The 25,110-nt window shown below is 45.7% G+C and overlaps 2 protein-coding genes across 3 annotated transcripts in view; one reads left to right on the top strand and one right to left on the bottom strand.

Moving 5' to 3' along the window:
• CRB2 (crumbs cell polarity complex component 2) overlaps window positions 1-17,860 on the bottom strand; it is a 36,628-nt gene extending 18,768 nt beyond the window's left edge. The window contains exons 1-7 of the mRNA XM_077836212.1: window positions 17,747-17,860; window positions 17,072-17,102; window positions 13,769-14,470; window positions 11,427-11,622; window positions 10,631-10,770; window positions 9,982-10,164; window positions 8,851-8,964 (exon numbers count right to left, since the gene is read on the bottom strand). Of these exons, the coding sequence (XP_077692338.1) occupies window positions 8,851-8,964; window positions 9,982-10,164; window positions 10,631-10,770; window positions 11,427-11,622; window positions 13,769-14,470; window positions 17,072-17,102; window positions 17,747-17,860 (1,480 nt within the window). The remainder of the gene's footprint in view (window positions 1-8,850; window positions 8,965-9,981; window positions 10,165-10,630; window positions 10,771-11,426; window positions 11,623-13,768; window positions 14,471-17,071; window positions 17,103-17,746) is intronic.
• DENND1A (DENN domain containing 1A) overlaps window positions 1-20,211 on the top strand; it is a 413,337-nt gene extending 393,126 nt beyond the window's left edge. For both annotated transcript variants that reach the window (XM_077835776.1, XM_077835774.1), the window contains one exon: window positions 20,098-20,211. In XM_077835776.1, the coding sequence (XP_077691902.1) occupies window positions 20,098-20,152 (55 nt within the window). In that variant the 3' untranslated portion in view covers window positions 20,153-20,211. The remainder of the gene's footprint in view (window positions 1-20,097) is intronic.
• The last annotated feature ends 4,899 nt before the right edge of the window (window positions 20,212-25,110 follow it).

The following is a 25,110-nucleotide window of genomic DNA, read 5'->3' as shown; positions in this document are numbered from 1 at the left end:
ATGTTATATCATACCTAGAGAGACAAAGTGGGTGAAATAATATCTTCTCCCTCTCACAACAGAAATCAGTCCAATAAAAGATACTACCTCACCCACCTTGTTTCTCTAATATCCTGGGACTAAACTGCATATATCATACCTGTCATACATATGTATGCAAGACTGATGGACACACACACAGTAAGAGAGATTCAAATTTAGCAAATCTCATGTCTAGATATCCGAAGTCTGAGGTCTATTAACTGGCCCTTTCTCTTAATGAAGGGTATGAGTATTGCCAGCCATTCTGGAAGCACCATGTACCAGTGCAGTGATATTTACTAGCCAGCACCGCCTTGCCCTCTCCCCAGCAGGCAGCTGCATTCCTAGCAGCCGTTCCCCAGTGCATCCTAATTAGAGCTCCTGTTATTCCAATACAACATAAAACAGAGACTTGCTGCAACAACCGGGCCCTGCAACGACAATTATGTTTGCATCATTACCGCCATTTCCATAGCAACACTCTGTTTGGACCTCTCTCCCACCCGGCACTTCTAGCCAGGGAGACTGGGTGTGGGCAGTAGTGCAGGGGGCAGTGAAGAACTCAGCGTTTTTATTTTGAACCAAAAACGTCCCACTGTTTTCAGTAAAAGAAATTTTAATACCTTAAAAAAATTCAGTTGAAGAGCAAGAGGGGCAGAGATTTCACAGAGTAAGTGTGAAAGACGTCATGTGATTCTAAAGTGCACCTGAGCGTGAAGTGCGCTCTACAACATCCCAACTTCAGTCACTCCCAGCAAAAAGGAGGAATCAGGGTTACAGCAAAGTCACGCGTGCGGCTCCCAGCATATTGCTCAGCACAATCGCTGCCAGCATCACGACAACTCTTGGGCCATAAAGCTTCCTAAACAAAATGTTGGATCCTCACAAAATAAAACCAGGTGCCTGTTTACACAGAATTTTCCCTCTTTGGTTAATTCTTGCCCTTCTCCCCCCAAGTCTCCAGCTATCACTAACGACACAACCTGAGCTGTAACCACCCACCCACCCCAAGTTGCACTGACTGTAGTATCTGTCATTACCTGCTAGGAGATAAATTCCACCCACGATCACACCAACCAGCACAGGTTTCATGGCAGATTCCTTGCAGACATTTGTGACGGTGACTGAAGAAAGGTGGGGGTGAGATAGGGAGGGGAGAATGAAAGTCTGGACTGGAAGGACACAGTATATGTGAGCTCTCTCCCAGTGCTGGTCAGCCAAAAGGGGATTGGAAATAAAACCAGCTAATATAAAGAGACCTGCGCTGTGATGAGATCTAATCCAGCCCTGCTCTAAACCTCCCCAGCTGGCTTCTGTCAGTGCTGACAAGAAGAATGCGTCTACAGTGTATTCTCACTCAGTGCGTTACAGTAATGCTCTGCAGGATCCACAGCATTACCTCTGACAATGGGAGGACTGGGACAAGCCCCTGCCGTTGCTCACACCCCGTGCTATCCCACAGATTTCCCTGCATAGGGAGGGCACAATTAGGGCCCAAATGAGAATTTTTCCATTTCTGGATTATGAAGAAAAGCTGTGTATCGACCCCTGACTAATAGCCACCGCAGGTAACAACAAATGGAAAGCTTCCCAGACAGAGAGGGTGAAATCCTGGCCCCACTGAAATCAATGGTAGTTTTGCAAAACTCCCATTGACTTCACTGGGCCCACGATTTCATCCAGAAAGTTTCATTCCTCCACTTGCCCGGTTATCTCATTGCGTGTGTTCATTCTGCAATATTTGCAAACAAAGGCTGCTGCAGCCCTTGCCCTCATGAGTGATTTCATTGAAGCCAACAAGGGAGAAAGGGAAAAGAATGACAAGTAAGAGCAATAGAAGAAAACTGATTAAGTGGATAAAAGTGAAGGAAGATGTTGACCTTTCTGAATGCCAATGAGCAGCCTCTCACAACCTCTCCCTGACCACTCAACTTACTTCAGGTGTCTTCATCCCAACCAATGCCTCTGCGCCAATACCCCCTTACCAGCCAACAAACAGCTTTTGCCAGTCACCGACTCAACAAATGTTCCTGATCACCAGTGACACAGAGGAGGCCATGTCCTGCAGTCTGATGTCCATACTGACTTTAGGCATTGGGCTCAGGGGGCCAAAGATCCATCTTTCCCCATAAACAGCTGCAGAGACTGAGCTGCCAGAATCTCCTCGTTATATCAGGATCTGGCGGGGTCCAAAAGTTTGGGCAGATCATGGCGGTGGTTTCTTCCTGCCTTGCAACAGGGAGAGTTGTTATTTCTGTGGAGAAAGATTATTTAGAACTGGGAGCTTTTCCCAAAGTATCTGAATCTTCCCGCTATGTGTAAGCAGCACTGTCAGGTTAAAAATCCTAAAAAAGACAATGCTTACATCCCACGTCCTGCTATTACCAATGCCACCTTCGGACATTCAAACAGAATTCCAACAAGTCATGCATGCTGCTGGGGCTTACTTTCTGCACTTCACCCAGCCTCATCAATCCAAACAGACTAGTCAGTTTCACATTGATCTGATGTGGGAGACATGTGAGAAGTAGTCATTTGGATTAGATATGTGCATGAATTAAACTTCTTAGAGGTATCTGGATTGCTTGCATGTCAAGCCCCCTTAAAAAGCACAGATTTTGAATGGTTAACTAGCAAGATTAAGCCCTGATCCTGCAGTTGTTACCAGAGGGTGCTATATCTGTATATATGCAAATTGTTAAGTGAAAAGATGCAAGTGGATGGCACACAAGAATATGTAGCATTGTTTGCGGGTTTTGCAGGACCAATGAAGTTTGTTGTTGTGCACTGCAAATGGCATTGAAGAGCTCTTTACATCAACTTTTCACATGATGTCAGAAATGAGAGATTTTATTTCTTTAATACTGTGTTGTAGCTGACAAGAGTCAGAGTCACTTTTGCAATGGCTGCAAGCAACATTCCACTCCCTCTTCTTCTTAGCACATGTGCAACATGCCTCCAGTGGCACCTGATTAGGATTCATCACCGAATTTTGTCCACTGGTTGAATCATTCGTGTCCCCAGCTTGGGATGGGTACTGACGGGGAGTGCAATGTGAACGCTGATCCATGCCCCTCTGCAATACAACTAAATGGGGGATATCTGTGAAAACCGGAGTTTCTTTGAAACTTTCAGTTAGACTCTTACATGAGCATACAGGCATAGGGGTCTGTCCTGCTCCAGTGAACTGCAGGATCAGGGGCCTATAAAGGTTCTGGACCAAAATCTTGACCTCGGGGGACTCTGCAACAGTTAAGTTAGCTCAGCTTTTGGTTCACTATTTATCATCGCATCTCTCCAAATGCATTACATGGAATATTGTTAAGTAGTAAGAGTAATAGCTTCACTTCCTAGGATTAATGTAATAGCATGCTACAGATTAGTGCTACCGACTTGTATTTACTTTGGGAAGAGGACCAGCCCAAATTCCACATGTTGCTTCTTGGATGGAGGTTAGTGACTTCCTTGACATGTTCGTGAATTAATCCTAGAAATTTAGAAATTACCATCAAGGCTCTGGATGAGTGAGACATTTCCTGAGAGCATTGGCAATGGGAAGAAACCTCTCAGACAGCAATCCCACTACCTTTGTCTCCGGAATAAATCTTGTTATGAGAGACTCCTCACTGGGAAGGAAGGAGCTCTGTTGCGTTTGCAGTGTGCAGGCAGCTTACACTGTTAACTGGCAAGCAAAGCTGTGATTACATATGAAGATGATGAATGTTACAGAACATGCATTTTACATAGGAATTGCCACAACGATCTAGTCTGAAGTCTATTCTCTGACAGGTTTCAGAGTAACAGCCGTGTTAGTCTGTATTCGCAAAAAGAAAAGGAGTACTTGTGGCACCTTAGCGACTATGCTCAAATAAATTGGTTAGTCTCTAAAGTGCCACAAGTCCTCCTTTTCTTTATTCTCTGACAGCCGCCTATCCTCAGAAGACATTGTTGGAGGCTAACAGCAGCCGGCCCAACAGCTCTCTGCAACAATTTCTGTGCACAGACTTCTTCTGTCCCTTTGAGTTGTTGTTCTCCTTACATCTTTGCCTGGCCTTATTCTGGATGTGACATTAAGCCAGGCTTCATCCATTTTCATTAACAGGGAAGCCTAATTTAATTCATCACAGTTGCTCCACCTTTACTAATCCTCTAAACCCTTTAACCAGGGTTAGCTGGAAGTAACGGGCATATCTCATGCTGCCCTCTGGTCAGACAATCTGCTATAACAGGCATGTCCAAATAGACCTAGTGCAGCACCAGAATCTCAGTGGATGCTTTTGATCACAGGCACTGTATGCAGTTAAATCACATCTGACACCTGGACTCACACAGGCACTAGTGTGGGGTGTAAATACCTACAGTGCCTGGTCAGCTGACAGCATGTTTAGAAGGTCTGAGTAACAATGGAGCCATAATGCAATAGGGAGACTCAGAGTGAAGTGAACAGTACAAAGCTCACTCTAGCCTTATCCAGGACCAACTAATACTCCCTCTGCATGAATCTGAAAAACGGTTTAAGCATCTGTTTGAACATTTTACAGCCAGCCTCTTTGCTGCTGCCATGGTGTGAGCATAGAAGTAATATACCTTCCAGGTAAAATGAAGGCAGCCCCAGGAAATATCTGCTAGCTCCAGTCTGCTGTATTTGCTGAAAGGGCTTCTTCTTTCCAAGGGCTAAAGGCTTTCTATAGTTTCTTAACCTTTTAGCTGCCTTCCCTGACTACAGTAGAGGTCACATTTCTTGAACAGAACAGACACTGGAAAATGTCTGTACAAACAAATTAAACAATCTGTTCAGTCAGGAAAAAACACCAATCCTGTTTCTTCAATTCACTGCACTGGGTGGTGTGTGTACCAAGTAACATAAAACCTCAAGTGTGTCTGGGCTTGGGCTGCACTCTTGCACGAAGAGCTGTTGGGAGAAGCAAAGGTTGTTAATACAACAGAAAAAGGTTTTCTGCTTCCTCCAAAAGGGCTGAGGAGGACACTGAAGGTAATGACTACATTGCAATTAAAAACTTGCAGCTGGCCCATGCCAGCTGACCTCAAGCTCGCAGACCTTGGGCTAAGGTGCTGTTTAATATTTAATTGGGGTGTAGAGGTTGGGGCTCAAGGCTGAAGCCTCGGCTCTTGGACCCTCCCACCTCACAGGGTCCTAGAGCCCAGGCTCCAGCCCAAGCCCGAACATCTACACCACAATTAAACAGTCCTTTAGCCTGAGCCCCGTGAGCCCGAGTCAGCTGGTATGGGCCTTCTGTGGGTGTCTAATTGCAGCATAGACATACCCTAAGGCTGAACAGAGTAAGCTGACCTCTCACTCAGGCTGACTGAATGCCAGAGCATGATGCTAGGGGGCAATCTGCTGCTGGATAGCATTCTCAGGAGGAGATGGAAACTGTGCGTTAGGCCACTCATAGTCGTTAAAACAGCTCCTACAATTTTTTTCAAAGGTTAACTGGCCAAATTCTAATTCAGCAATTACATTCTGCCAACCTAAATGCCAGTTCCCATTTCAACTTAATACACTATTCTTCCTCACTTCCTGCCCTAAATGATTGACCAGTTAAACACACGCCACATTTCACCCAAAAGACAATTCAGATCAATAAATAATTCAGTTTGTCCTCATCATGTAATCATCTGAATCCAGCTCCTTCAGTTCAGCCATCTCTTCAAGCCTGGCTGTCCCTCCAGTGGGAACATGACTTTAGTTCTATCACAGTTGCCATCTTTTCTGGGACCAACAAAGACTCCTCCACCCCCTTCTTTGTTTAATTTTGTTCCTGCACATCCCTCTGATTCAGCCCATGCAGGGAATTCTGAGCACCGTGGGAAGGGAAAGGAGGGCATACAAACCTCAGAGGTCACATGGCCCATATAGCAGACGGTCTCTGTCCCAGACCGTCTCCCAGACCTTTGAATCTCAGTGTCCTATCTTGACATGTGGTTCTGACAGGACTGGGTCACTGGGCTTCCATTTACTGTCTGTTATTGTGACAATAATTACATTTTAGGCAAGAGCCATCCCAGCTCTGTGCTGTGCTCCAGCCTGAGACGGCACTTAGGCAGTTAACACATGTAGGAAGGTGATTTCTGCTGATTCTCACAGTTATCCCACAACACTCCCCACATTCCTGAGACTGAAGAAAGGGCTCCAGGAGAGAAAATGAAAAAAGCAGCCTACATCAGAGTAGCAAGTTCACTTTAATCATGGAAGGCAGCTTAAACCCAAGCTCATGGCAGATCTAAGCTGCCATAGAAATGTGTTTTGAACAGAAACATTACTGGAAACTTCATGAAGTTACTCTGTGATCCTAATATGAAGTAATAAGCTGTTTACCCAGCATGACTATACTGGGATTAATTGACAAAGCAGGGAAGATTAATTGCTATTATTTCCCTGTCAGCTTCACTCCTCCACATGTACTCACTCAGCTCACTGAGCTCAGAGAGAGGCAAAATGTGACTTCCCCACCTGCTGCTCCTAGCCTTTCACTGTTATGTCTTGGAACTTACCCCAAAGGAGACATAGTAATTTAACAACACAGCAACCTGCCTCTAATCTCCTTCGAGTACTAATGAACCCCAAACAGATGCAACAGAATGAACTCTCTAGCACTGTCTCTCCCCATCCTGTGCCTGTGTCAGCTTTTCTGCCCAGGAGCAGGCCCAGGGGCTCGGAAGGATTAGGTAAACCTACAGTTTGGGGAAGCTAAATGAAATGCTGAGCTCCCTGGACTCCTAAGAGTGGTGCCAGGGCATTGAGGGAAGGAAACGGCCCTGGAGGCACAAACAGACAGGCATTATGACTTACAGTGGAGAGACATTTAATGAACTACACAACATTCCATTGGGAAGAGGTCTGCATCTGCAGGTGCAGCACTGTAGGAACTGGCCCTGCACAGCAGCTGAGAGATTGGAATGAAGCCTATTTCTACAGCCTTGTGTACATGGACTTTTCTTTCAGAACAACCTAAAGTGTGAGTTTAATCTGCTCTAGTTATACTGGTGTAGCCCATGTGGACACACTTAGTCTGATAGAGGAGCATATGTCACTTCAGAGGGGCTTAAGCTAAACTGAAGACACAAGTGTTGGAATAAGATTGTCCACACAGGGGTTATACTGATATAACTAAACTAGTATAACTATACTGGTACTAGAAAAGGCCCAGTACGGATTCAGGAATACTGCTACCTACCACCTGCTGAGAAGAGTTAAAAACTCTCTTGTAGCTTCAAGTTTTTCCTTTCTCCCACAAGATGGCAGCCTTTCAGCATTTCAGGCAGGATACATTTTACTCTTGGAGGGCTGGAAGAATGCAAGCCAGTTAGAGAATGTCTTTCATATAAACCATATCCCTTATCAGTATCAGGTTGTTAGTTAGCAGAGAGAGATCAAAGAAAATAGGAAAGGAGACAAGAGGTTTTTCTCTGAGGTTTGAGATGAGATGGATTGGCAACAAGGTACAGAGAGAAAGGGATCCCACCCCAACAGCTGTGGCTGCAAAGAAGGTTGTCACAATCATAGCAGAATGATTGTGTGGTGGGGACGGAGACAAACTCCACGCTGGATGAGAAGAGACACACAAAACTGATTGCTCAGGGAGTACTGCTCTCACCTGCCTTTGCCCCTATCCTGTTTGTGTCAAAATAAAGGGCCCATCCACACATGGATTTTACTGTGTGTTAGCAAGCATGTGGTAAAAATGCATCTTTTTTCCTAGTGAAGACAAGGCCAAAGTGGTACCAGCTCACGTTGTCAGTGGGGGGCAGACTATGTGGGCCTAGCAAGCCTTTCCGCTCCTCTCGCTTCTGTGGTGTCTGGGATATGTGGCACATAGCTTGGTGTTTAATCTTCACATGTTCAAAGACGCTGCTACATTTGTACTGCACACTGTTTTAGTAGCCCGCCCCCCAGCCAAAGGGTACAAACAAACAGCAACATGCTTAGCCTTACAATGCCCCTGGCAAACCAGTCTCACTATTTCAGAGGTGGGGAAACTGAGGCATGGAACGGGTTAGAGTGACCTACCAAGGGACACACAGGGCATCTCTAGCAGAACCCAGGTCCGCCACTCCCAAGCACATCCGTACACCCTAGCAAACAGAAAGGGCTGCGCTGCATTTGCTCACAACACCAAAACCTTTTGACCTCCCTAAATAACAGAGTGTAGCCTCCAACCCCAAATCCCTGGCTCATCATCCAGAGGGGAGAAGAAGAAATAACATCATTGTTTTATGTGCTGGTGACAGGCTCCTCATTCCCCGCCCCAATCTGCTACAGCCCTTAGGAAATGTCGACCATTCCAATTACAGCCTCCCTGAGAGACAAACTGCTGCACTGGAACTCCGGCCACAGCACCCAAAATGCCTCTTCCCTCTTGCTTTGTACATCTTCGTCCCAAAGACTATTTCTCTTTCTATACAGAGCACATACCCCCATACCTGTCAAGAGGGTGCCAATGGCAATGTGCAATATCCCTCTGCCAACACCTAAGGATCCTAAGATTCTGGTGCCAGACTCCCTCACGCAGTTCCATTGATCTGCTCACATCCTCAATTCACAGCACTGCCAATGTACCCCAGTCCTAGGAGTACAGTACATTCACACAGGTCTGACAGTGCACTTCAGTCCTGATCTGGAGACAACCACAGCTACACCAGTCTTGGCCCTCCACAGCTCTCTGTCCAATTCATCTCAGTCTCACTCAGCAGCTTTCTCTAGTCAGTCCTAGGATCCAATTATGCAATCATATGGCAAATCAGTGACTCAGCAAGCATCAACTAACCAGTCTAATCTGATTCCACACACTCCATCACCAACATTACCTGAGTATCCTGGTAGACAATGGCAAAGGAAGCCGTTAACCAGATCGGTGCAGCACCCTCCATTCTGACATGGCTGAGACTCACATTCATCAATGTTAACAGAGCAGTTCTCCCCTTTGAAAGTGAAAACACAATCCTGTTATGATCACTTCAGTAAGCCCAGGCAGTGGATGTGTGTGCATCCCCTGTAGGGGGAATCTTAACACCTTCTTTCACAATTCTTTGCTCTTCTTCAGCAGTTTTCATCCAAAGATGCAAAGTGCCCATTACAAGTGTTACTTGTCCCTCAGTACATACCTGGCAGGCAGGTATCATTAATCCCCATTTATAAAATGTAGAAGACTAAGGCACCGAAAGGATAAGCGATTTACCCCAGGCCACAACATGAGTCAGTGGCAGACGTGAGATCAGAAGCCAGGAATCCTGACTCTGAGACCCCTGTTCTAATAACTAGAGAAAACTCCCTCCTGTATTTCCAATTTTCCCCCAAAAGGGCACTTCCCCTTTCCCCCCTGAATCCACCCACACACCCCAACCCCACACTCCTATAAGCCCTTTAAAAAACACAGAGAAGGCAGTCTCTGTTGAGCATCCCTAGAGCCCTTCACATGCAGGGAGAATTGCCTGCCCATCCCAACTACATGAAAGGTTGCTACAAGAGCAGTCACTATAAGGGGAGGCTTAAGACATTACATGGGACTCCAGGGGACTAATAGCTTCCTCCAGAGGGGGAATGCCCCACTAATACATTGCAAGGACAATTTTTGCTTTATGCCCATGGGAGGGGCCACCAGGGCTATTTCGCCGTCTGCCCAGCTGCAGGGTACTGATCAGAACATTAGGGAACGGGGTGGGCTATTGCACTAACGAGGAAATCAGGGCCTTGAGGGATATGGCCTTCCAGGTAGAGAGAGTGATATTGGTTACACTCCTACTGCCATCTGCAATATGCACATACAGCAAAGGAGAGCCACACACTCCTCATCACGAGGCAGCTGCGCAGCCAGAACCATCTTGCTCTGCACCAGGTGGGTGGCTCTTGCTGCGCAGATGGCTCCTCTCCACTCCCTGTGACCCAAGCTGTACAGCTCCTACCAGGGGGCGCAGGACACAGCCCAGTGGGTAGCTCACCTGAAAAACCTGGCTGGCACCAGCAGAGGAAACCAGCAGCTTGACTATAGCTGAACTCGCTGGGGAAGTCGTATCGTGTCCCATAGTAGGTTTGGTTGGATCGCTCAAAGCACACGCCTCCATTGTAACAAGGGTCTGTAGCGCACTCATCCACATCCTCCTCACAGCGCTGCCCTGTGTAACCTGCCAGGCAAACACCAGAGTTAGCACAACACAGCACGTCCTTGGAAGGGAGACAGAAAACTAGCCACCAAGATACCACAGCTGCCAATAAGGGAGCAAGATTATGTGAGCCTGAGACACTGCAACTCATCTAGCACAAAGCAGCAGGGCCTGGCATACAGCACTCATGTCAGAGGCGAGAGCCAGTCAACTGATCTCGCCCAGGAAAGCACAGGGTAGAAAAGACCTGGTCTTAGGAAAAGGGACATTTCAGGCGATGCAGCAGGACACATTTCCCTGCTGTGAGACCTTCATGCCAGTGGAAGACTCTCCTGAGAGAAGCAGCGGGAGCCCCCATCACTTGGTGTACTGAAAACTAGACTGTACCATACAGAGTAGAGCCAGTTTTGCTCAGGGCAACCTAGCAGGTCCTCTCCACCATTGACTACTCAGACTGCAGGAGAACGAAGCAGTTTCCCCTACTCACCAGGCCAGCAGGCACAGCTGTAATTCTTGACACCCTCCAGACAGGTAGCACTGTTCAAACAGGGCTGGGAGGCGCACTCCAGGATATCCAGCTCACAGTGCTCCCCTTCAAAGCCTGTGTCACTGCAATCACACTGGTAGCTAGGGGGACACAAAACAGAACACCACAAGAGCTCTTCATTCCAATACCCAGTCCCCTCCAAGGTAAGAGCAATCAAGCATATGGGGCCAACTTGCTAGCCCTCATGTCCACCTTGCAGAATTCCTCACCCATGGGCTGAGAGAAGAGACAGTCCCATCTCCATAAACAGAGCATCCTTTCAGGAAATCAGTGGCAAGGCAGGTCAGCCTCAAGTCAGCTGCTGAGCCTACATACTGCACATGAAACGCAAGGATCAGACAGACAGGGATGCTCTCAGTCAAGGAGGGTGGCTGCTTCTGCTGCTTGTGGTCATTCATTTAAGCTGCAAATAATTCTCATTGGGACATCGCGGAGCAATAAGAGACAGTAACGGGAATTCTTTCAAACATCTCTGGGAACTCTGCTAGTGGAAGGGGTCCTTTGGCATTAACACCCCCACTGAACGGCTCTTCAAATAACTTTCAGTTTAATGAAAAAATAATAGCAAGCAGAGTGGGGGAGGGAGGAGGAAACACTTAAAGAGCACTAAGCCCAATTCATCCTAGAGGTGACTGCTCTGAAGTCAATGGACTTACACCAGGCAGGTGTCTCATGGGCTCATGTCAGATATTTAATCACTGAAATGCAAATGGCCACAGCAGCTTGCATTCCTCACCTGTCAACAAGGTCATGACATATCCCTCCGTTGATACATGGTTGGCTTGCACATTCATTGATGTCCACCTCACACTGGATTCCCTCATAACCTGGTGCACAAGTGCAGGTGTAGAACCCAATATGGTCAGTGCACGTGCCCCCATTCTGGCAAGGGTCTGAGTCACATTCATCTATTTCAGCATCACAGTTTACACCTTTGTTACAAAAGAGAGAAACATCCATGTTATGGACTTGGCTGGAGTTCTGAGCTGGGATCACAAAAGTAATGATATCAAACCCACTCTGCTAGAATACAGACATGACAATTCATAAGTTCCTGGACAGCAGACAAGCATGCAAATACTAAGAAATGATTAGTTTATTAGTATTTGCAGCCAAGTCTATCTTGGGAAGACTTATCAATTTTGCTTTTAAATCAACAAAACTGAGAATAGTTTGCAACAGTTGTGAATCTCTAGCATAAACTTATATTTGATTTCACTGAATTTGTTAATTCCACCAGCATTTAGCAAATGAAATACACTTCTCGGATGAGACATAAAACCAAGGTCCTGCTCAGTTACATTCATTACAAAAATCCCATAATGCTTTATTTTGCGGGAGGGGGGAAATGGCAGGATGCGAATTGCAGTGTTGTGGCCAAGTTCAACCGTGGATATTTACATTCTGTGACACAGTGTTCCCCTTACAGTTTGGATTCTATATGATATTCTTCACTCCAGTGTAGCTGCTGTGTTCCACCAGAGAGGTGGTTGCATTTCAGTGGTTGGTGAAGTGATCACTGTATATCCTTTACCCTCCTCCCAAAAGTATTATGAGGTTTGTAACTTGCTTTGAGGTCCTCAGAAGGGAGGTGCTGGAGAAGTACAAAGTATTAGTTATAGTGGTACTAGCAATAATAATTGTATTATTCATTAAGTATTAATAGCACTAATCACAGTAGAAACATATCTATTATCTTCGTCTAATGTCATTTCGTCAAAGGAAATCTGTGAGAGATCCCACAGCAACCATCCTGCCACTTTCCCACCTCAATGAACTGCCCATGGCCTGACATCACCCCTCAGAGTAAGCCCCTAAAAATGGCACCTGCCAATCCATCTAATCCTCCTTTCTGACAGAGGCTCACTATGCAGCAGACGTGGCCACCCTAATCCTAAAGGAATGTGGGCCCCATAATCTGCCAGATCACAACCTGTCAATCCTCAGGTCAAAACTTCCTTCACCCGAATTCCAGCTGCAAGTGCCAGGAAATGCTCAGCCTGTGAGGACCAGTGGCTCTAGGAGGCTGCAAGACCAGGGCCAATAGGCTGTGATGCAGGGAAGTGAAAGGGAAATTGATGGGCAAACACGGAGTTGTGTTTTACACTCTAAATCTGAGGGTCATTTTAAGGCCTAAACGCAGCCTTTTCCTGAGTGGGTATTTTCCCCCAGCTCTGCATTTCACCAGAGTGTGACTCAGTCAGTGACTGGATGCCTGACAGGCAACAACTCCCCACTCCATTTGTAATCTGTGGCCCAGTGACCCCACATTCCTTTACAGCCACGTAACTCCTGAAATGCATGTAGCCTGTGACAATGGGTAAGGCTGGGAAAGGCCATGTGCCGGCTGGTACCAGGGGGAGGTGGCTGCAGCCTGGACTGCATTCCATTCTGATAGCTGGGCTGGGGGAGAGGAGACCCTTGCGCCACTGCCTCGGCAGATAACTCACAGGTGCAGATTACACAGTGAGTCATCACCAGCACAGTTGAACCAAGAAGAAATACTCAGTAGAGTCACGTGCAAAATATTCTCAGGGTTTAACAGAGCTGGAAAAACAAACCCACAACAGAGCCTCCTGCCCTGGAAAATGCCTCAAAGACAGGACAAAATGCCCTGAGCCAGCCTGATAGAGACTAGTTACACCCCTGAACTCCAATAAGCTTATTCTTCCTGAAGACAAAATATGTCTCTCTCTGTGCTTCCGCTTAACCATGCCTTCACCAAAGCCAATCACATCAACATCACCGTTGGGAATCCAAGTCTCTACCCCCTCCCCATCCCATAACCCCAGGAATCCAAACCATTCAACATCCACATCATCCCTGTGAATCCAAGCCCTCTCTTTCAGGACACCCAGGCCTAAGCTAGTACACACGTGCTCCCCAGCACACCAGAAGCTCAGGCCATCAGATAGAGGCTTGGCCTCACAGCTGTAACAAAGAGGCAGAGATGAGAAGCGTTTTGGGGCAGGGACTGTGTCTTTTGCTGGTTTTGCCACAAGCAGGTGCATTGATAGAGCTTCATGAACAGCAACAAGTAACCCAACTGAAAGATTAATATGTGAGCATGAAAGGTACCTGTATAGCCGGGGACACACTTGCACAAATAGTGATCCATCTCATTCAGGCAGGTGCCATTGTTTTTACAGGGCCGGGATGCACACTCGTTGATGTCTATTTCACAGCGGTATCCTTGGAACCCAGGCACACAGAAACAGTTATACTCATTCACCCTGTCTAGGCAGATGGCTCCATTCTGACATGGGCTGGAGGCGCACTCGTCAATGTTATCTTCACAGTGGGCCCCAGTGTGACCAGGTTGGCAGCTGCAGGTATATATCTCGGCACCCTCGATGCAGGTCCCATTATTTTGGCAGGGGTGGCTAGAGCACACAGATATTTCAGTGTGGCAGCCTTCTCCATTTGGTCCCATTTGGCATTGGCAGATGTATCCATTTGCACTATCTACACATTCAAAATGAGGCCCTTTACAAGGATTGCTCTCACACTCATTAATGTTAACACGACACTCAGTACCTGTGAAGCCAGGCCTACAGATGCATTCATAATCCAGGAGTCCCGCAGTTTCACTGCATATCCAATTCGGGGGACATTTGTGCACAGCACACACAGAGTAGAGGAATTCACAGTTTGTGCCCATGTATGCCACTGGTTGCTGGGGGCAGAGGCACTTGTAGCCCCCCTCCAAATCCTCACAGCTTCCCCCGTTCTCACAAGGGAATGATGAACAGCTGCTGGCAGTTTCAGAGCCTGATGTTCCTGTTGAGAAAGGAGACTTCCTGTTAGTCTGGGCTAGCAGCACAGAGGAACCCAGTGGGGTCCTCCCTTAATTACTGTACACAGTAGATATCTCAGTATTAATAGGGCTGCACTGGCCATTGCTCACAAATATCCAGCCTCCTCCCATGGGCACTGGATTAATTATTTGTAGTTGCGGAGATATAAATGCATTCCAAAGGGGAGCAGGTATTCTGCATTCACAGCTGAGAGGCGCAGTTACATCTCCAGTTGTTTTGGGGCAATCACATTACATCAGCAAACAAATTGGCTTTTCTCTCATCTGTGCCTGGCCAGGAGGCTGTAACCTTTCCGCTCAGCCACAGACCTTGCTCCTGCTATCCATGCCTGCGTCACCTCCAGATTGGAGACTATTGCAATAAGATCGATTTAAATCCATTCCCAGGATGAAGCTGGTGCAGATGCAGTGGTCACTTAGTTAGTATCTTATTGGCAGCACATGATACCGGTGCTCTAAGATCTGCACTCTCTGCTGAGTGGTTTGGGGGGCTAGTTTTGACCTTTAAAGCCCAAAAAGGGCCTGAGACCTTCGTACTTGAAAGATGCCTCTCTCCCTGGGTACTCTCTCTTTCTCCCTCCTCTTGCCAATCTTTCCTCTTCTTGCATTCCCCACGCCTCCTACACCTCTGCCTCTAGTTATTTGACTAAATCATCCATTTAACGTGCGCACTCTTAAATCAACCTGATGGATCTCTGCTCACACTTGTTTACATCCTTTACATATGTTTTCTCTACCCTTTCCATAGATAAACTTGGTGCAATTTCCCTTAATATGAAGGGAATCTACAACCCAAAATAAGTGGTAGAGGTGAGCTACATACCAAGTTAACTAACCACAGGCCAGCTGACTTTATCAAGCCTGCACTGATTTACAGCTCAGTGCCAAGGAGCTAGCATTGCTCCCAATTCCAGCCATCCCACACTCCCAAGGAATGTATTTTTCTTAGCCAGAACCCCAGCGAGCCTGTTCCAAACTAGCCTATTTCACACACAGTCTTTGACCACAAGAAGAGCAACCCAATAATCACTGGCCAAACACAGTATGCCTCAAAGGGAAAGGAGTGATTTCGCACTGCAGTGAAGCCAGTGATAAGTGGGCATGCTCAGAATTAAATCTTGGGTTCAGCTCCCAACATTCAAACCAGATTCTCCCAAGTTTGGGAGGTTTGGATCTGGGGGAGGGTTGTGTTCATTCCCATTCCTAAGACCTTGTTACCCCATTAGCAGCAGGCTGTTGTGGCTAAGAGAAAGAGGCCCTTTCCAGACTAAAACAGTATTATCCCCAAGAAATGTGATGAGATATGCCCACAGAGCTGCAAATCTAGGTGATCCTGGTGAGGTTACACAGGGCATTGGGCAAAGGAGTGGGGCTAAGGGGAACAGAAAGAATGTTTGATGTCTTCACTAATGAAAAGCCAGACTTGTCTTTGTTGTTTCCCTCCATGCAAAATGCTGAACATTTGCCAAGCCAAACAGTGGGGATACTTGTCATTGGTGAGTGAAAACGCAGGGGAGTCCCCATTTGTCTTCCTTCAGAGCTCCCTTTCCAGGCCATTTTTCCATTGAGCAATCAAACTGCAGATTGAGGGTGGAGATGACCTATGGGAGCTAGGGTTGTCCTGCCTGAGTAGCTGTACAGGAGGTTGCCAGAAGATGGGAAGAAAGGGAAGCTAGGTGTCTGTCTGTCTAACCATCTCTCCTCCCTGATATGAGGGGTAGGCAGTTTGATGTTGAGGGTAGGAAGGGGACTCCAAGAGCTTTTTGCAACTCACTTTTCACCCTGGGAACTGCACACAAAGCCCATAGCTGTCAAGTCAAGGGAAGCGTATTGGGTGCAGACAGAGCCCCTTTAAGGCTGGGAATGTGCAGTAATTTCCCAGATGAATCGCTGTATTTATGGGTGACACACACACACCCGGCATACATAGGCCTCAAAGCTGAAAGCCTACATAGGCCTCAAAGCTGAAAGCCTACATATCATATTCAGGCAAGTGACAATACAAAAATACAGAAAGGAGGATGAGAAAATAGGCCACTGATGTGGGAAGTTTCTCTGCATTTAAAGTAAGCACATTAGCGTATTAGCAAGGGCTCAGGTGAGATGTAACAGGGCAGTGCCACTCTAGCTAGACCTCAGACAGATGCATTATCATTTGAAAGCAAGAGCTAGTGGTCAGAGCAGAGGCCTGGCAGCCTGGAATTCTCAAATAGTAATGTAATGGTAATGTAATTTCTGACAGAGATTCCCTGTGGCTGTTCCTGGCCGTGTCACCACGTCTCTGCCTCAGATTCCACGACCCCACTGTCATTGGGAAGACTCTAGTTACTTATTCACCTCCTGGGGTGGGATGCTAATGCTTGTAAAGTGCTATGTAAATGCAGAGTATTAGTAATGAGAGAGGCTTGCAATTTTGTTAATACTCCCTCAGCCCTCTCCTTCCTGCATTTTCCCATATAGGCAGAGCAATGAAATGCAGGACAGACCTTTACTGAAAGCGTCTAACATGCTTGTGTAGGCTTACCGATAGCTGATGGTATCAGCACCCCTGGGATTAGACCTACCCCACATTTTATTACTGTTTCCATTCAAGTCCTTTATGAGAAAAGGAGACAGTCACTCCCTAAGCTGAATTTTCCATAAGAGCCCCTTTTTATCAGACTGGAATAATCTATCCCTGTATCCATGATGTTCTGATAAGACAGAGCAGCTTAAAAACGTACAACAATATTTCACTCCCAAGAAATCCCAATACTCCTTCCTGCCAGCCAAAGCTCAGACAGTGTCGGTCACTGTCTTCTTGCTTTAATTACATGCAGGAGTAAAGCCTAAGAGTCTTAAATGTCAGGTCAAATCAATCAGAACTGTTATAAACGGTGCAGCAGGTGAACTGGCAGGGAAATTATCTTGGACCAGCCAATTCTGATGTGATATCAGCGCTTGGGGGTTACTTTCATCTGGGGAGACAGGCCTGTGTCCTTGCAGAAGCAGCATACTCTGTCCCATACAATTCAAATGGGCTTCGTGACCAGTTACGGATATTTTGCAGTTGTCTGTAAGATAAACCAGTCTACTCTATTTAGAGAAAATAGTGGCTTCCGTTCAGTGAACTTCAGACTGGGATTTACTTGCAGAAGTTTAGCAAACATATTAAGCTGGGAGGGATGTACTGGATTCACTGACAAAAGTAGCCCCATCCACAATGTAAAATAAAAGGACAAGACAGCATGCACACACACTTGGTGCTGCTTTTTGAAGAACATATCTTCATTCAGCTCCAGATCCCAGCTTGCAGAAGATTCCACAACAGAGAGGTTGGAAATGCCAGGACACTGCAGGCAGGTTTCGCACATGTGGGATCATTATGTGGCATTTGCAGATTATTTTGCAACAGAAAAGTGGATATGTTGGAAATGACCTTCTGTGTGAAAAGTGGCCACAGAGGCAGAATCAAAATTCATGCAACAGTAAACCAAATCTGAGAATAACTACCATTCCTGTTGAGACAGTTCCAACTGCATCTAGCATCATAGGTCCTGGGATCACTAGCATTCGGAGTGAGCCTTGTTTTCATAAGCCAGTGTGTATCTGGTCCTTTGTCCAGTCCACTCTCTTACTATACATTATCCTGGGCTACCTACTGAAAGGAACAGACCTCCAAGAAATTCCAGCAACTGCAGCTGGAGAGGAGCCAGAACTCAGATGACCAGCAGATTTGTACAGACCAGATATAATGATCAGCTCGCTATCCTCAGTCCTTCAGCCACACTACCACTAGCCCAAGAAGACCCATTTTAACACGTCATGCTCCTTGCTAAAAATCTGCCAGGCGCAAACACCATGGTGTCACTTCCCTGCTGACCTTACACATTCTCCCATTCGTGCCTTCATTAACTTAGGGCATTTTTGGTCACGTTTGCCTTGCTCCAATGCATTTTATACATGCCCACTAGTTATTTGTGTCAGTGGCTTTCTATCAACTCACCACCCGCATCAGTTCGTCACTCCCTTTGTACGCAGAGGTGCCCCAAAGCGATTTATCACAGACTTCAGTTTATAAAAGCCTGCTTTAGCCCTGACCTCCTTGTAATTCCTCCCTCCCAAAGACTGCCTTGGTCCCAAGTCTCCCTTTAGGAGCTGTGTGTGTCAGGGGGTACTCAGGAATTTACAAGGTTCCTTCTCATTCTAGCAACATCTACCCCCTGCCCCCTTCTGCCTCTCTCGTGATGTTGCAGAGTGCTGCTGTGCATTGCACTGTCCAGCACTCCCATTATTCTGCCATCAGCCTTTTTATTTACAGATTCCCAGTCAGGCAGAAAACAGAGATGACGAAATCTGCCTGGAATCTGCTATAGCAATTAGAGCAGGGAGCTGGGGAAGCTGTTCTGCAGCAAGGATTCATTTGGTGGTAGACATGAGCCTTTGTGTATCTAATGAGCACCCAGTCTCAACCCGCACCTTCCAGTGGCTGGGAGCACAGTCTCTGCCAGAGAAGGGATTAGGCCCACTGCATGTTAAACTAGCAGCTCTGACCGCAGACCCTGATGCTGGTCCAGGCAAGAGTCTCATCTGCATGCAGAAAAAGCTACTTCCAACAGTGAATGTTCAAGAGCAGAGCTGTTCCTGCTGGGTGTCAGAACGGATGGAACCTAACAGTGCAAGGGCAGTAAACAGCACCATTGGTCTCTCTCTGACTGCATTGCATGCACACACAGGGCAGCGTGGGACAGGTCACATTCCAACACAGCCAGCAAGGACTGGCAGCAGAAAAGTGTCTGTCTCGGCGAGCTCCAACCACGGTGAGGGGTGGGGGCTGCTTCTCTGCCTGCACGAACATAGACAGATCAAGTACTACCCACAGTAGAGCCCGAGTTAGGGGTAACGTGCCCTCTTTTTTCCAAACCTTTTCGCAACAGACAAAAGGCTGTTCTCAATCCTAGAGCCTTCCCCGCCGCTCTGCTTTGGTTCACCATGTGACTATGCTGCTCATGAATGTGTGTGGCTCATGAAGACTCACTTGATCATAGAGAAAAGATTCAATGACAAGTACAGGGTCCCATCACTACACACAAGAGCTGTGAGCATGGAGCAGAACCCACCTGCAGACAGCTAAGGAAACAGACACAGTATGGAGCTGAAAGGCCTTCCTGACCCATCACAGAAAGACAGGAAGGTTCTAAGCGGCCGTAACATGTTCCATTCTCTTCCTAGCTCATGCTGGTTAGTGTCATGGCCTAGGACCCAGCTTGTATGGATGGCCTTCACCACTAGTTGTTGTGATGAGTTGTTTAACCAGTTATGTAATGTAGGGTGGATAGCCAATGTTGTTCCTGTACTAGTATTAACTACTACATGGCCCACTGCTAATTTAACTATGCTTACAAGTGACCGCCCCCTCCTAGCCTAAGAGTTTGCGGAAGACTGCCTTGATGGGAGCAGGTCAGTTTAGGAGCAGATTGTTCCAATTCCTTAGATTTAATGTAGAAATAAATTGTATATTTTGTCACCTCTGCCAGATGAATCAGAACTAATCGAGTTTGTGTCATAGGCCCTATACCACTAACAGCAATTCTCCGTTCCTGCTTTATAGATCTCGTCTCCTAACAGAGCCGGTACAAGTACTCATGGTTCCAGACAGCAGATAGAACTGGCCACCTCGAGAGCTGATACAGGTGTCAGCTAGGTCAAATGCTGCAGAGATCACTACAGGATCCCTGGTACACAGTGAAATCTACAATGGGGAAGATGAACGTATGGAAGAACTTCCCCTCCGTTGGCAGAGCTCACAATGGCATGGGCAGTTCAGTGGCAGTACAACATTTGTGTTCAGGCAGCACAGAACTACCATCTCTAGCCCCTGCCAGAGCTCTCCCAGTAGAAAGTGTTCCAGTACAACACTGGTACCCGCTTCTTCTTCTAACGAATGAATCCTGAAAACATCACAGTGCAGTCCTGCTCCTGTAAAGGGCAGCCTTTGGATTCCAGTACACCTGCAGATTCAGTTCTTCTTGCTGAAACAGCCATTATTTCCACCCACGGGAGATTATAAGTGAAAGGTGAAAAAATAAATTCAGGAGGCTAATCGCTAAAGCATGGGATTTTCACACTTACAACAACATTAATAAATATGCAAGAGTCCTAACCAACTGTGAAGAATAATTCAAGGCTCAAGCTTAAACAATGTGTCAAGACACACACAAAAAGCTCCTAATTCATTCATTCAAGATTTATTTTACAGATACAACAATGAGCCACAATCTGCTCTTGGTTACACTGCTGCAAGTCTGAAATAACTCCAATGATTTTAACTGTTACTCCAGATGTGCACCAGTATAAGAGCAGAATTTGGCTCAATAGATACAGGAGGTGAAATCATCAGGAGTATATCATTGACTTTAATGAGGCCAGGATTTCATCCGTAGATTGAACGCACTTTGGAAGAGGGTCTTTTTGCTATGGGTTTGTACAATGGCTAGCACTATGGGACCCTGAGCCACAGTTGGACCCCAGGTGCTACAACACTTCAAATAAGTAAATATAATTAACCACCAGCTGCCCTGAATGATATGGAAGTAATGGATTTAGGGAGTGTGGAACAGTAATTTCCCACATCAAAGACAAACCTGGGTTGGTTGTCTCTATAACCTTTCTCTTCAGCACCAGGATGCTGGTCAAGGAGACAACTAATTAGCTGGTAAATAGAGAAAACTAACAGAGCAAGAATTCTCAAGAACAAGGAGAAATGGATTTTCTGTTCCATCTCTCTCAAACCACTCGAGCCCCAGAAGTAACTCAGTCCTCTATGGGACTCTATAGACCACTGCTTGATGAGAATTTTATTAGTGTGTTTGTCTTATGTATTGAAGTTAAACACACATAAAATCACACTGATTTGGAGATTAAGTGACTTGGAAGTGCAGTGCCCACAGCTCTAATTTAACATTTCCTCTGAACACTACATTTTCCTCTTATGCTAACACTGCTGTCCCTTTCAACCTGATCAAGGACAATACTGGCTTTTCGACTACAAACTTCACTAGAAAAGAGAGGCTGACACAATATAGATATTAATTATTATTAATTATTATTATTATTATTATTATAGAAGCCAGCTCAGAAGATAGAATTTCAGCAACATGTGACCAACTGAACACAGCAGGTTTATTAACTCAAGTGAGATCACCTGACAATTGCATAGATGACCTGCAGCATTTTCAATACTCTAAGCTGATGTCAAGTAATCAGAATACTAGTTAACCCCCTGGAGAAAGGTCATTTCTCAGTCAGTCAGAGACTCCTCACACGTGTGAGCTTCAAGAATGTGCTCCTTTTTAACTCTGGTTTTGGTCTTTTCATTGATCAGTGCCAGAGACACACATGTTATTTCTTCTCTATTTTGTTAATGAACAATTATGAATATGCATGAGGTGTTCATTACCATAGTGAATAAATTAGCCTTCACGGCTGCATAATACAGCAACCACTGAAACATGCTCAAAACCAAACTGCTCCCCAGAGTCATAGACTGGGAAGATCTAGAGACAGAAGCCACCAAGCCACAGACGTTTTATGACTTTCTATGAAAGACACTGTTGCTAGATTAAAAATGACATTTTGGACTTTCCTTTAATGTGTCACAGGAAGAACACTCTCCCTGATAATCAGAAAGTGAAACCTGCTGTAAAAAACCTGCTAGGGCACCACCACCCACCCACCCTACTCTGAAGTGAAACTGGATGGGGCTACATTTCCCTTTAGAAATAGATTCCACTCATAAAGGAGTGAATTATGATGAACGTCAAAGGCTAAAACAGAGTAGGAGTCAGATATAAAGCACTTGTTGAACTCCTTCAGTGCAGATCTTGTGATGTTCTGTCCCTTTAAATGTTTGAACACCCCCCCCTTCCTCCTCAGTGCAAAGCCTCACTTCATGTTGTTTTCAGTTTTGTGACCAGAATAATAAAGTCTCCAGCAGCCAGCCATATTTCTTCCAGCTGCCTGTGTGTCTATCTCCTTCTCTACTGGGTCCAAATATAATAGATCTGATTTTGCATTAAGTGTAGCTTTCAAAGGAATTTTTTTAAAGATGGGGTTTGCGACCTTTTATATTTCTTTGGGACAAAAAGACTCCTGCTAGGGCATTTTGGTATCGTTCTTCTATTCTACTTGTTTTTTCACTTGAGAAATATTAGGAATATCTAGTCTGAGTTTGCTGGACGACTACCTGGGGGTCTTAGAGATGTATGATTTGAGCTCTCATACCTGGATTGTGGGGATGGGGGAATATTTAACAAATGTTTTTCTTCCTCCAAAATGTTTTTTTGTCATTGGAATTAAATAAGTATTAAACCTCTCCCCACCAAACAAAAAACAATTCCCCCACGCCCCATAAAACACAGATTTTAAAATCTGACTAAAAGTCTCTTACCCTCTCAGTTTCTCAGGTATCAGTCCCTGGTCTCTTGGGTTGCCATGCTTACACTAGTTCAACAATTCCTATGGATTGTCTTCCAAGCTAGACAGGACCTGAATTTCCAATGTAAAAACAAAACCCAGAAAAGAAGAGACATTTCTGGCCTCCATTACCCACCATAAAAGAAGAAAAAAAGGGAAGACACCAGTATTCTCACACACACAGTTATGCAAGTCACTATTAGAAGCAGAGAACATGCCAAGTTACCCGTTTGTTCTTGACAGAAGCTTGCACAATTACTCTCTTTCTATAGAAGGAAGGGGCTATGGGACCTGTAGTTCAGATAAAGCAAGATGAGGGGGATCTGATGAAATTGGAGAAAGGCTGGGAAAGGAGTGATAGAAAAGAATGCAGCGAAGTCTCTCTTTTGTAAAAAGAAAAGGAGTACTTGTGGAACCTTAGAGACTAACAAATTTATTTGAGCATAAGCTTTCGTGAGCTACAGCTCACTTCATCGGATGCATTCAGTGAAGTGAGCTGTAGCTCACGAAAGCTTATGCTCAAATAAATTTGTTAGTCTCTAAGGTGCCACAAGTACTCCTTTTCTTTTTGCGGATACAGACTAACACGGCTGCTACTCTGAAACCTCTCTTTTTTAAAATAGCATTTAAATGTTATTGTCTGTCCCATTGTTTGCAAAACCCTATTAGCAGTCTGAAAATAACTTGGTCCCTTGCAAGTTTCTCTATTCAACAAACATTCCCCACAACCAGCCCATTTTGAGCAGAGCTGAAATAAATACAATTTAACTTTTGGTGCCAAGATCTCTCTCTGCTCTGATATCCTGTTAGCACAGCCTGGAGAAGTGTGTTCTATCAGAGACTGCCACCAGCAAATACTTACGCATACTGGAAGGCCAGGGGTCACTTCACAGAGCCTCACTCTCTGTCCCAGAGAGATCTCTTTCCACAGCATTCATTCATGAAGCATTCTAGCATCAGACAGCCCTGCTCCCTCTCCAGGCTCAGGAGGACACCTCCTTCTTCACTTTGCATTAAAATAAGTTACAAAAAATCTGAAGTTTCTCAGACAGAATCACCCATTCAGGCTTAGTTTCCAGCAGCTCCAATTCACAGTAAGGACTAAGGAGCCTGATGAAATGTTCAGGTTCCCAGCCAGTTACCCAGATGCCAGCAAATGGACATTTATTGTTTTAGAATAGATTCTTTATTCAAAAAGGGCCCATGGTCAAGAAGGACAGCAATTTAAAGCACACAAATATAAGACTTTTGTTATCCAATAGAAAGAGTCCCCACTTGTTACAGCTCCTCCCCTGAGAGCACCGTCCTGGCTCTGAAGTGTCCCTCTTTGACTTAGCTACAGGGCTCATAAATCATGCTTCAGAGGCCGTGATATGCATTGCTTAAAAGCAGCCTCCATTCCCAGGTAATCCTGGAGATGCCCTAGACCTAGAACCATACCAGCTTCTAGTTGGAACTGTATATACAGGCATTTCTAAAGAGCTCACCACAGGAGTTTACCAACACCTTTCTTATCATAGTTATTACACACTTAATACCTTCCATGCTATGCCCTTTAGAAACATTAACTAGCTTCACAACTCCCCTGTGAGACAAGCATTATCCTTACTGTACAGTGGGGCACACAGAGGTTAAGTGACTTGTCCAAGGTCACATGAGCAACTCACAGCACAGCCAGGAAAAGAACAAGAAGTTCTGATCCCCCATCTCCTACTCTAATCACTGAACTAACATTCTCTCCTGTTAGAGATGAAGGACCCAGTGCTTAGGGCAATAGCCTAGGGCTTTGGAGACCTGGATTCAACTTCCTGCCATGCCACAGATTCCCTCTGTGACCTTGGGCAAGTTACTTAGCCTCTCTGTGCCTCTACAGTTTATCTGTACAATGAAATAACATCCCTACTAGGCCTGAGAGAGGTGCTGCCAGGATAAATACAGTAAAGATTATGAGACACTTTGATACCATGGTGATGGAGCCATATATGTACCCTTTAGTATTACAAGAAGATTTTCTAGTCCTACAAAGTTCTAAATGGAAGGGATGAATCACTGTCCATGGCAAGTTTGTCTCCCTGGGAACAGAACTCCTGAATAGGGAGCATCATGCTTGTGTAGGCAGGAGCTTTGCTGATCTGGCCCCTTGTGTAGG

This window comes from Eretmochelys imbricata, chromosome 16, assembly GCF_965152235.1.
Source record: "Eretmochelys imbricata isolate rEreImb1 chromosome 16, rEreImb1.hap1, whole genome shotgun sequence".
In the NCBI taxonomy this organism is placed as follows: Eukaryota; Metazoa; Chordata; order Testudines; family Cheloniidae; genus Eretmochelys; species Eretmochelys imbricata.
The sequence above is the reverse complement of the archived record's forward strand: the minus strand, read 5'-3'. Positions and strand labels throughout refer to the sequence as shown.